This window comes from Equus przewalskii, chromosome 24 (genome assembly GCF_037783145.1).
Source record: "Equus przewalskii isolate Varuska chromosome 24, EquPr2, whole genome shotgun sequence".
NCBI classification, from domain to species: domain Eukaryota; kingdom Metazoa; phylum Chordata; class Mammalia; order Perissodactyla; family Equidae; genus Equus; species Equus przewalskii.
In genome coordinates this window covers 30,499,546-30,512,483 of record NC_091854.1, presented here as the reverse complement: position 1 = coordinate 30,512,483, position 12,938 = coordinate 30,499,546, and the positions used below count along the sequence as shown (strand labels likewise).

The window sequence follows — 12,938 nt, the reverse complement described above, 5'->3', positions numbered from 1 at the left end:
GGCGGGGTTATGAGGGAGCAGGGCGGGGCTCTGCGAGGTGGGGGTGGGGTTAAAATGGGAAGGGGCGGGGCTATGCGGGGTGGGGCGGAGTTATGAAGGAGTGGGGCGGGGCTATGCAAGATGGAGGCGGGGTTAAAATGGGAAGGGCGGGGTTATGCGAGGTGCGGCCGGATCAAAAAGGGCAGGGGCGGGGCTCTAGTAGATGGGGGCGGGCTCGAGAGGGCAGGCGAGAGGCTCTGAGTAGCTGGGTAAGTTGGGGGGGCGGAAACGGGACTCGTAGGGGCGGGGCTCAGCTTGGAAGTGCGGGAGAGCGGGGACCGGCGGGGCGGGGCTCTGAGTGGAGTGGGGAGGTGGCGGGGAGATGGGGGACCGGCGGGGGCGGGGCCCCGCGTAGACGAGGTGGGAAGATGGAGATCGGGAGGGGCGGGGCTCCGCTTGGAGGGCTTGGGGAGATGGGGACCGGCAGGGGCGGGGCCCCGCGTACAGGTGGTGGGGAGATGGGGATCGGCAGGACCGGGCTCTGCGTGGAAGCGGGAGATGTCGGGGAGATGGGGGACCAGCGGGGTCGTGGCTCTGCGTGGAGGGGAGAGATCGGGATGGCAGGGGCGGGCTCTGCGTGGAGGGGAGAGACGGGGCGGCAGGGGCGGGCTCTGCTTGGAGGAGGGAGGTGTCGGGGAGATGGCGGGCCGGCAGGGGCGGGGCTCCGCGTGGAGGGGAGGGACGGGGCGGCAGGGGCGGGCTCCGCGTGGAGGGGAGGGACGGGGCGGCAGGGGCGGGCTCCGCGTGGAGGGGAGGGACGGGGCGGCAGGGGCGGGCTCCGCGTGGAGGGGAGGGACGGGGCGGCAGGGGCGGGCTCCGCGTGGAGGGGAGGGACGGGGCGGCAGGGGCGGGCTCTGCGGGGCGGGGGCGGCCGGCGGTGCTCCGAACTTGGGCGGGGCGGCCGGGCAGGAAGCCGGAAGCGCCGCGGCCCAGCGGGGAGATATGGCGGGCGTTAAAGGTACCTCCGCGGCCGACGCGCTGGGCTGCGGCGGGGTGGCCGCTCCGCTGGCCGCGCCTGGAGCTGCGCTTTCGGCGCGCGGGCGGGGTCGGGTCGCCGGACTCGCCGGGCTTCCGGCCTTCCGTGTGGGAGTGCGCCCGCCCGCTCCCTTCGCCCGGTGGGGTGCGGGTGGAGGGCGGCTGGGGGACCTCAGCCCCTTGTTTGCAAGGCCACTGGCCCTCACGCCCTCCCGGGCCCCTGCGGGCGGAGCCCTGGCCGGAGCGGGCCCCCGGGAGCCCCGGGCCAGCCGGGAGCATCACCTCCCGACGCCTCCTCGCTTCCTCGGCATCCCCTCCTCCCGCTGCCCGGTTCCTAACCAGGTTTCCACTTCCTGACGTGTCCACCCCGACGCCTCTCCTCCCTTTTCCTGCCGCGCCGCAGTTTCCATTTCTTCCCGGAGCCATTGTCTCCTTGTTCTCGCCGTGGGAGAACTTAGTCCTCTTGTTCTGAGGGTTTCCAGTTGGGCTGAGTGACTGCAGGCGGGCGTCCCGGCGGAAAGCACCCTGAAATGCTGCATTTCTCGCAATCGTGGAGAGTAGATTAGGTGGAATCTTAATGCTGCTTTCTTAAGTGTTTATTCCTCTCTGGACAGACGAAAAACTAGGGTTTGTGCAGTATGTATTTTGAATGGGGCAGTTCATAAAAAGGGTCCCAAGGACCCCGCTTCCCTTACCTGTGCGCCTTCAGAGGAACGGGGCATGGCCTTGGTAGGAGGTTATTAGAAAGCTTCCTGTTATTTTGTAGGAAACCATTAGATTTCTAATCTTTTGAGTAGAGTAGCATAACTTGTTTCTATGTTGGAGTTTCTGTCCTCTTTGAAATTTGTACCCAAAGATCTTCCCTCCCCAGGTAATCAACATCTGCTATAAACATGTATACAGTGTATTTGCACGCATGTGTATTCACTAGGAAATTCGTGAGCGTGTGAGCTGTTAGCAGCAGACACATTTTATCAGTATTTCTGGCTGACTTTTCTTCTTGACAGTTTAATAAACGTGGTTTACTTGGACAGTGTCCAGGGTGGAATATATTTATCTGAGGCCAGTGCAGAAAACAGATGAGGAGTGGTATCTCAGCCTGCACAGTGTCTGGTCATGCCCAGAAACTATCGGGTAACAGTAATGTATGTGTGTGAATGTGTTAGAAATTATAAGGTAGTAAGAGGGAAGATAGGCTAGGAAATGGAAAAGTCTAAGGGAAGGAAGCATTTTTCAGATAATTCAGTTCGACCTTTATTGAGAGACAACTGGATGTCTGAGACTTGGGATAAAGGGTAAATGAGAAGTTATTGTTGGATGACAAGAGCTGGAAATAATTATGTCACTGTTTGAGTGTCTGAGGTGTGCTCAGACACAATATTCTGGGTTGAATTGTGTCCCCCAAGTAGATATGTTCAAGTTCGAACATAGCTGTCAAGATGAGCTTATGGGAAATAGGGTCTTTGCAGATGTAATCAATTTAAGGTGATCAGAGTGGACCCTAACCCCGTGACTAGTGTCCTTATAGGAAGAGGGAAGCATGGCCGTGGAGACGCATAGGGAGAACACCATATGAAGACGAGGGCGGAAAGGGTGATGCAGCTAAAAGCCAAGGTGCACCAGCGGTTGCCAGCCACCACCAGGAGTCAGGAGAGGCAGGGGGTGGGAGGGTAGGGGGCTCTCCCCCGGAGTCTTTAGAAGGAGCACGGCCCTGCCGACATCTCCATTTTGGACTTCCAGCCTCCAGAACGGTGAGAGAATAAATTGCTGTTGGTTAAGCCTCGGAGTTTGTGGGACGTTGTTTGTAGCAGCCCTAGGTAACTAACACAGATGAGGTTACTTAATCCTGCTCCAGCAGGAAGAGGACCGTTTTCACCGAAGAGGACCTTCGGCTGAATCGAAAAGGACCACTAAGGCTTCACATGGCAAAGGTTGGGGCCAGGGCAGAGTTTATTCCAAGTGGAGAAAACCACGTGTGACATAGGGCAGGGGCGTGAAGGAGCATCCTTTGCTCTCTCCAGGAGCTTAAGCTCTGTTGGTAAGGCCGGGGCATAGTGGGAGAGGGGTGAGGGTTGAAGCTGGAAGGCAGTCAGGAGTCAGACCATGGTGCCAGAACGACTCATGGGCTGTGAAAGCAGCTGCGAAGGGGTGATGCCAGCTTTATGTGTCTGAGAGAGCGCTGTCTGCGGTGTGGAGGGTGCATTGGAAGAGTCACCATTGGAGGCCGGCATGGGATGCTAAGGGACTGCTGTAGGGCAGTAGCAGAGGGATGCAGAGAAGAGGGTGGGTGTCTGAGTCCTTTAGGGGTCTGTAAACTGGGGGACTCATACAACCATTTAGTTCTCAGTTCTGGAGGTTGGGAAGTCCAAGATCAAGGTGCCAGCAGGTTCGATGCCTGGTGAGGGCTGCTTCCTGTTTCAGGAATGGCCTTCCTCTTGCTGTGTCCTCACCTGATGGAAGGGGCGAGACAGCTCTCTGGGGCCGTTTATATAAGGGCACTAATCCCGTTTAGCAGGGCTCTGCCCTCGAAACCTAATCACCTCCTAATACCGTGACACTGGCGATTAGGATTTAAATGAATTTTGGGGGGACACAAGCTTTTAGTGTGAGAGATTGCATTTAAAGAGATTCAGCTTCTACCCAGAGAAACGTAACCAGGCGATGGCAGAGTTAAGATTTGAACCCGTGTTGGTGACTCAGAGCTCAAGATTTCTTAACAACGCTAACATTCTTTGTCTCCCACGCAGCAGCGTGATGAGCACAGATATGTTCCTTCCCCCTCGGAGATTAGTGTCCCACAGATGCCGGGAACAAACCTTTTATTCAGTGGATCCTGGTTGGGAATCATTTTCTGTGAAGACAGAAAGCAGTCTTCAAATTGTGAAGGCCTGAGGTTTGGGGAGGCAAGACAGCCCAGAGAGTGTCCAGGCCAGTGAGCCAGTTTTGTATGTGATTTAAGGAAGGAGAGTTTTCAGCATTTAGAAACTGCCTCGGGCACGAGGGAGTGTCCCTTCACTGGAGTTGTGCAAACTGGCTGGCTGGCCTCTTGTGACAAATATGAGGGGAATTCATGAGAAGATGGGGGTTGGGGACTGGAAATGCTGGAGATCTTTCTCTACCTAATGACTTAAAAGCAGTGGACATAGGCAGCAATTTGCTAGTCAAATGTAATATCAGCTCATGAAATGAGTAAATTGCTACCTTTGCTTAAATCTGGGACCTTTTGTTCTTTTATTTTTATTTATTTATTTTTTTTTGAGGAAGATTGGCCCTGGGCTAATATCTGCTGCCAATCCTCCTGTTTTTGCTAGGAAGATTGGCCTGGAGCTAACATCTGTGCCCACCTTCCTCTATTTTATATGTGGGATGCTGCCACAGCATGGCTTGGTAAGCAGTGTGTAGGTCTGAGCCTGGGGTCTGAACCGGTGAACCCTGGGCCGCCGAAGAGGAGCACGTGAACTTAACCACTATGCCACTGGACCAGCCACCTATTCTTTTTTCAATCAAAACTTTTTTTATTGAGGTATAATTCACAAACCGTAAAATTCACCTTTTAAAGTGTAAAATTCCATAGTTTTTGTTATATTCACAAGGTTGTGCAACTATCACTACTATCTAATTCCAGAACATTTCATCACCCCCAAAAGAAACTCTATACCCATTAGGAGTCACTCCCCATTCCTCCCCTCCCACCCCAGCCCCTGGCAACCCCTGATTTGGCCCTGTAACTCCTGGTTTTATTTTTCACAGCTCTTGTGGCATTATCTTTCAGTGGGGCTATTGGACTGACTTTTCTTATGCTGGGATGTGCCCTAGAGGATTATGGGTAAGTTGTCACTTCAACCAGAACTATTCTTCTTTTTGTGTCTTTGTCATTATTGGTATGGGTGTTCGAGAGTTTGGTCAGTTTGGCACCAAGCTCTAACCAATGAGTTAATGAAGCCCAAATTATGAACCCAGTCCTTTTGTGGACCAGTTGTATATGTGCAGAGAACAGCTCTTTTTAAAATTGATATGTTCATTTAATAAGCATTTATTGAGCACCTGCTCTGGACCAGCTAGGGGTACAAGTATGAAGAGACACGGTCCTGCCCTCAAGCAGCTTACAGTTCTAGTTGTGAGTGAGAGGCAGGCAGACAGCCCAGTCAGTAAGCTGACGGCTGTGGTGGAGATGTGTGCAGGCGACAGTGAGGGCTCCAAGAAAGCGTGTCTGTGTTTCCCTGTGAGAGTCAGGGAGGGCTGCCTGGAAGAGGTCTTTACGCTGAGACTGTGGATAACTAAGAGTTTATCGGGCTGAGGAGTCAGGGAGGGCGTTCCGGGCCAAGGGAACATTCAACAGATTTCTTTATTCCACAGCTGTTGGTTGAGTGCTTACCAAGCGCCAGACACTGTTCTGGGAAGGAGGGATTAAGAAATAAGAAAACAAAGGTCCTGCTCTCCCAGAGTCTAGATTTCAGTGTGGGAGACAGACAATAAACAGGCTAAACATGTACATTCTATCATAGGTACAAGCATTGCGAAGAATAAAGGGCTCAGAGGCCTTTATTATTTGGTCTCGGGGCGACAGTGGTCAGGGAAGGCATCTCTAGAGCGTGATGTGAGCGGAAACATGAAGAAGATAAGGAAGCAGGTCATAGGTCATGCAGATTTCCCGGCAAAGAGGATGTCAGGCAGCGGGAAGGCCGTCCGCTGAGGCCCAGAGGCAGGAAGCCACGTGTGGATCGTTATGGTAGCTGGGACGGGTGACAGAGGGGTCGGTCAGGGATGTCGAGTCGGTCCTTGGGGCTCTGTATGCCATGAGAGGGGGCTGGATTTTATATGTCAGGCAACAGGAGCTGGGAAGGTATCTTGAAAACAGGGGTGGAGGGTGGGGGGTTTATGTTAAAAAAAGGTCAATCTGGCCAAAATGTGAGACTGGATAGGAAGGTGCTGAGACTGCAGTCGGGGAGCCTGGAAGGGACCCTGCGGTAAGTCAGGCAGAGCCAGGGCTGTGGCAGGAGGAACCGGAAGGACGGCAGGAAGGGTGGAGAGAGAGCCGGGTGGCAGAACCCACAGGTTTTGCTCATTGACGTCACGGTGCAGCGAGGGGGGAGGGGTCCTGGATGTCACCCAGGTGACTTGCTTGAGCGGCCGGAGAGAAGATGTGACCCAGAAAGCCTGTAGACCCCGTACAGGAAAAGTTGACCCACCCCTGGCCTACCAGTTTACTGAATCGTATATAGTTAATGTTTAAATTTTGTTTATAAACAAGGTTGCTTCTCCATTAACAGAGCTGTTAGTTAAATATTGATGGTTTACTGTGAATGGCAACATAGTTTCGTAGGTTGTTTTTCAGAAAACTGTTACTGTATTTTAGGAAGAATTGAGAGCTCTTGGCTGTAGGCATGCCAGGTGACAGCTGGGTCCATTCCAGGCCTCTTCTCGCTGTGTCTCAGTTTCCTCACTAGTGTAATAAGGGCTGTGAACTAGAGAATCCGTAAAAGCCCCTTCCACCAATAGCGTTTGGTGGTTCTTGAAACACTATAATCCGTCTGTCTAAAATTTGAAGTTCAAACTCCGTGTTCCGGTCCTGAGTCCTCTTGATGAAGCAGGGACACTTTCCCTTGTTGCTTTTGGTTACCGTCCACCCCGCCCAGATCTGTGGCTGAAATGGGAAGCTCTCGTTGCAGTGCGTTTCACCCCAGCTCCTGCCCGGAGCTGCTGGCTCTGCATGGACCACAACATCATGGTGTAGTGATGATGTGGATTGTTGTGATGGTTATATATAAAAATGAGGAGAGACTTTGCTTTTTTTTCCCTCATGGGATGAAGCATAATAAATGTCTAACTGATGGAGAAAAATATTTTTGAAGTATTTATAGAGCAAATGTAATTAGAAAGCAGATGGCAATTTTTAATATATGGAAAACATTGGAAATTTGAGAAGAAAATCACTTTTTTGCATTACAGTATTATTGTGATCTCTTATAAAGATTAGAGTGTTTCTAAAGTTTTTACTAATAAGTGTATTTCTTTTCATGCCTGTCAAACTTAAAATCCATTTATTTTCTTGTTCATTGAGTAAATGTTAACGGAGGACCTCATTCTGGGTCCTGGAGATAAATGGCGATTGATCAAGATGGATCAGACCCCTGTTCTTGTAAACGAAATGTCAAATGGGTGTAAGTGCTGTGCAGAAAGTTAAGAGGCTGATGGCCCAGGGGTGACTGGAGGTGTTTCAAATGCATGGTGAGGGGAGCCACTTTAGGAGGAGAGCTCTGCGTGTGGATTGCGTGATAAGAAGCAGCCGGCCAACTAGAAGGTCAGGGAGGAGCGTTCCAAGCAGAGAATGCGCTAGTGCAAAGGCCCTCAGGCAGGGATGGGCTCAGAGTGTTTAAGGAACAGAAAGAAGGCCCTTGTGGCTGCAGGTGAAGCGAAGGAAGGGAAGATGGCACAAAATAAACGGAAGAGGTTGACCTCATGTAAGACTTTGTAGGCCAGGCCAAGGATCCGAGTTTTATTCTAAGCCATTGAAAGGTTTCCAGTGTGCAGACACTCCCAAGGTCTTTATGGAATTAGGATAGGCAAGGCACCTGCTTTGTTTTATACAGAAAGCAAGCAAAGATGACTAAGTTAAGATTCTGTCCTTTAAGGAATTACAGCTCAGTAATAACAGAAAACAATAAAGATTCTTGATTATACATTGTGTAGTTGTTTCTTGACACAGTATAAGCTATCTACATATTAGCAATTTTTAATTATCGTTGTTACTTCTTATCTGTTGCTGGTAGAAATCATCTTATCTACTAATATTCACAATTGAATAAGTTTTGTCGTAGACTTTTAAAATAATACTTAAACTTTGAAACAGTGGTACGTCTTTAAAATGTAACTGGAGCTTTCCTTTTGGGGTCTCTTCTGGGTCCGCTGACAGCGTTTACTGGCCGTTGTTCGTCCTGATCTTTTACGTCATCTCTCCCATCCCCCACTTCATCGCCAAAAGAGCAACGGATGACTCCGATGCAGCCAGCAGTGCCTGTCGAGAACTGGCGTACTTCTTCACGACTGGGATTGTCGTCTCTGCCTTCGGACTGCCTATCATTCTTGCTCGTGTGGCTGTGGTAAGTTTTGTTTTGCCCCGTTGTCGCTGAGTCTACTTCAAAGGCCTGTGTCAGGAACCTTGGTTTCATTCCCATTGCTTGGACGTAATACTGAAAGCCAGACGTAGTTTTAGTTTCTCTAATCCTCCATTTTGGGTCCACCTGTCAGTATCTTGACCTTGTTTTCAGAATGCTTTCTTTGTTTCTCTTACGACTTTTAGCCAGACCAAGTGATTTCTTGTTTTTTCTTCTTTAAGCTATCTGGAATTGTTCTTAAAGCCTTGCCTCTTATCTTAGGGCAATCCACAGAGACAATGATAGCAATACTTTTGTAAATGAGCATCATATTGAATTCTCCTGCAAGTAGGATCATGGACACCATCCTCAATGCAAAAGGCTTAAATTGAGGGACACCTATGTAGCTCCTAGAAGATATAGGGAATAAGGTGACATCTTCACATCCAATATAAAAGTTTTTTGTGTCTCCAAAACACACGTTGCGGGTATAATTCATTCAATTCTTTGATGTTCACTCTCTTTCATACTATTTGCTTTTATTCCCAACTGCATACTGTTTCAATTTCATGAAACTCTTACTTGTGGCTTTGAATATCGGATATACACAAGTGTTATTTATTCATTCAGTAAATATCTTTGGAACATCTGCTATTTGTAAGACACTCGGAATAAGAGCCAGATACTACCTCTGTTCCCATAGAGCACAGAAACTAGCTTGCTGGGTAAGTATACGATAAATATATTATGATAATTGAAATATGATCAGAATACCATAGGAACACCAAGAAGAGAGAAATTCCGCCTGCCATTCGATGTGGGTCTCTAGGGATAAATACGGCTTTGCATAAAGTAGGGAAGGCTATTATATGGAATGGCACCCAAGTGGGAAAATGCAACATGTGGAACAAAGAACAATATGATTGAGCAGAAAGGAGTGGGTGAGATGAGGCTGGGAAGGGGAGGGGTCTTGCTGTGACGGATGGAGTTCTGTCTAGATGATGGAGAAGCCCTGAAGGTTTTTGAATGCAAGAGTGTCATGACCTTATTCTTCTTGTGCCTTATACTACTTCAGTTTTCCTGTAAAGATTTCTGTTTCTACCTTTCCATCCTGTATCACGTTTTATGAAGAAACTCATTGATGTTTTCTACTGGTAAAATTAAAACAAAAAATGCCCACTAGAGGGTACTGTCACCCCCCGGCAGAGCCTCTGTAAAACCATCTGCCAAGCTGGAGAGCCGCTTTCATTTACGTGCAGATTTTATTATTTAGAGTCTTTTCTTGCCTAGAAAAGAAACAGGCCAACTCATTGTTCTCCAATTCCTATTTTCATGGAAGAAGGCAATGCATGCAGAACTTTGGGCACCCAATATTGTAATTGGTCTGTTCATAATCTTGCTACGTGTGTTTTACTTAAGGCAATCGTTCACTGTTGAAAACAAGTAGAGAAATATATCTAATGGGGAGGACGTTAAGGATGATGCTAGACTTAATTAACAAGCGTCACGAAGTAATTAGACTAATTACTGAATAGCTCACTGCCTCCCGCCTGTTACATCATTAAGCCTTTTAGCAGTTTTATGTAATATTTCATTGGATGTTTCTAATGCAGAAAATAAGAGAGATTTGCAAAGAGTACAATATGAAGAAAGTAAAGATTTAATCCTCTTTTCTTGTGTTTCAGATCAAATGGGGAGCCTGTGGCCTCGTGCTGGCAGGCAATGCCGTCATTTTCCTTACGATTCTAGGTTTTTTCCTTGTGTTTGGAAGAGGAGATGATTTTAGCTGGGAGCAGTGGTAGCACTTTATTCTGATAAAATGCATTTAATTTCTTAGAATTCATACTATGTGTATATGTGTGCACATGTGGCCTTTTACTATGAAATTTACTATGCTGGTTTTTTTATACCTTTATATCATGTTCACTTTAAGGAAGACTACATGAGAAAAAGAGTAATTTTATTGTCAGTCTGCAAATAGACGTCTCCATGTACTCACGTTGAATTATGTTATTTGTTTGGCTGTTCGTATGGTCATGGTGCTCTCAGAAAATACATTAACACAGTCTCGTAGCCAGCGTCTCACTTCTACAAGGCACCTGCACCTCTTGCCTGGCCCTGGGCTTGGGAGGCAGATAACGCAGGAGCAGCTCTCGGTTTGCACAGGACTTCCAAGATTTACTCGTGGCCCAGAGAGACAGGTGGCTCCCGCTTTGTGCTGTAGAGTCTTGCTGGCCCACAGACCAAGAGCAAGAGCATCCGCATCTCCTAGGAGCTTATTAGAAATGCAGAATCTGAGGACCCACCCTGGACCCAGTGCATTTTGATGAGATCTCAGGTGAATTGTATGCACATTGAAGTCTGAGAAGCGCTCTAGAGGGATCGGCTTCACACCCAGCTTCCTTGTCTTCCGCTTGGCTGAACCGCTTAACCTCTCTGAGCGTTAGCCGCTCCTTTGTTCACCTGCCCTCATGGTGAGGCCTAGTTCAGACTCTCTTTGGTGAAATGTCCAAACCCATAATATATAGGCTGTGCCACAAATTTGTGACATGTCCTCAGTAGGGAATAACTATGCCTTCATACTGTCTGAAAGGCAGTGGCTGTTTTCTCAGTGCTGGGGGACAGACTAACCCCAGCATAACCCACTGCGAGGCAGGGAGGGGAGACCAGGCTGAAACCAGTCCGGGTTAGCAGGATGAGGAAGACTAGATGGGTAACACTGTTTACTTCCCCTTTATGTTCTGACCCTTCTCTCCAGCTCCTTGCCTGTGCTGCCCGCCCCCCCACTTGCCCCCACCCCCAGTTCTGATCGGCCCTCGCTTCGAGGTGGCTCTGGCTGCTGCTTTCTGTAGACACATAGGAGCTGAGTGAGCAAAACAACGAATGAGCTGCTTCATTTTATTTACGTGTTGAAGGACTTACTGTCTTTCATGTCCTGTAGGACTTTATATATATATAACACTTTATGCCACTTTTAAATGATTCTTTGGGACTACATGTCATGCTGGATCCTGTAATCACAGTTTTTATAGCTCAGTGTTTTGTCCAAGACCTTTCAAAAAAGGGAAATAGGGGAAATAGAACCACTTGATCAGAATATAAACAATAATTTTAAAGCATTGTTAATGTGTAATAGTTGACATACGTTCAAAACACTGAAACCTTGAATTTTGTAATCTGAGTAATTCGAACCTCTTCAGATTCTGGAATGATGCCGGGACCTGGAGAAGATAAAAGCGATACCTAAAAGGATAATGTGCAAAGTGATATTTTGGCCTTGTGCATGATTTTTTGTTTTCAGTGTTCTAAGTACATGTAGAATTGTTGAAGTTATCACCACCAATGTTTATATAGAAAAATTAGTAGACACTAGAATTTTAACCAGCATTTTTAATAACACTTGCACTTACTGTATTGTAATAAATTTCACTTTTAACGCAAAAGAAAAGTTTAATTTGAAAAGTCTTTATTCTGATGTAGGCTTGCTTTAAAATAACAAAAAAGTGAGAATTTCTTGGTGTTCCGAAATGGACAGTTTTGAGCAGTAATCTTTCCTGCAATAGAATGATAGCAATAAGTTTTAAGATACCATTTTGAATGTCTAGTTGACTTGCAATGGCTTTTATTTTCCTGAGATGGAAATAGTGTTTAGTTTATACTGTCTTTTGCAAAAGTGTCTTTGTTGCTTATACACATTTCGAATAACCAAGGTAGCCTTAATATGTGGCCTTAAAGCATTGCCTCTTGGTTGTGTTTCCAGAATGATATGAAGTACTTGCATACAGGATTTTTGTAGCTATGCCCTAATAACAGAATGGATTATTGAAGCGATCACTTATTAGGTTTGCTGTGTGTCTGAAAAGAGACGTTTCTGCTGCAGCACATGAGTCTCGTTTAAGGAGTAAACGTGCACAGGAAGTAGTGCTGTATATGGATGTGCAAAAGTTTCATCCTGGTGACACAAAGTTGGGCATTTTTTTCTCCTTATAAAAGGTTCATTTTTTCTTTATACCCTAGAATATATTTTGAAGATTCCACGCACATTGATTACATTCTAAAGCTGAGAGCACCCATCAAGAATTGCCCACAGTAAGCGTCTTAAGAAGGGATCTCTGTCCCGGTCCAAACAGCTGGCTCGCAGGCGGACTGTGAGACGCCTTCCCCACAGACTCAGTGTTACGATTGGTGGTTGAGTTCCCAGGCCAAGCAGCTGAGGCAGCTACACCCTACTGTGGCCGGCCTGTCACCCTCAAGGCACCGGCCTGAGTTTTGGGTCTTGGAAAAAGAAGTGTGACCAGTTTGGAGGAAGGGAAGTGTACATTTCCACCTCTTTTCCTGAGAACAAGATCTTTCTTCCTTCAGTTTTTGCAGGCTTTTCCATCTCCTCATGCCCTGGGGGCGTCCAGACTCCTGTGAGGTTTGCTGGCCTCTCCTGACTCGGGGCCTTCCCCGTAGCTCATCCCACCTCCTGAGGGTCTTCAGATTCCAAAGTCACCCACCTTTCTACTCCTACCAATAGTTTTCTTAGGGGAGCTGATACCACGTGGTGTTAATGGGAAAGCAATCTGATCAAACTCCTTTCCAGAAAGAGCGAGTGGCCTCTGAGCCTCTTCCCCACACCTGAACCCCCGTCCGTGCCTGAACCCCCATCCGTGCCTGCACCCCCATCCGTGCCTGCATCCTGTGCTTGCTACACGCAGTTTTACAAGAAAGTCTCGTGACCCAATGACTCAGTCACGGAAAATGGCAGTGTCTCAAAGTAAAGTCAAAAAAGTATTCCAGCAGCTTATAGAAGGATAATCATCCTTTGGGACAGGGGCAAACTTGTCA

At 48.0% G+C, this 12,938-nt stretch overlaps 1 protein-coding gene across 6 annotated transcripts; it reads left to right on the top strand.

The window, feature by feature from the left end:
• Positions 1-154: 154 nt before the first annotated feature.
• On the top strand, positions 155-11,556 carry LEPROT (leptin receptor overlapping transcript). Of its 6 annotated transcripts, XM_070592259.1 has the most exons (5): positions 2,394-2,765; positions 4,393-4,537; positions 4,765-4,840; positions 7,928-8,114; positions 9,794-11,556. In XM_070592259.1, exons 3-5 carry the CDS (start codon positions 4,812-4,814, stop codon positions 9,908-9,910), a joined length of 333 nt encoding a protein of 110 aa, XP_070448360.1. In that variant the 5' UTR covers positions 2,394-2,765; positions 4,393-4,537; positions 4,765-4,811; the 3' UTR covers positions 9,911-11,556. The 6 variants fall into 6 exon arrangements, with proteins under 6 accessions (XP_070448358.1, XP_070448357.1, XP_070448362.1 ...); XM_070592257.1 differs by lacking the exons at positions 2,394-2,765; positions 4,393-4,537 and adding an exon at positions 155-248; XM_070592256.1 differs by lacking the exons at positions 2,394-2,765; positions 4,393-4,537 and adding an exon at positions 851-997.
• The last annotated feature ends 1,382 nt before the right edge of the window (positions 11,557-12,938 follow it).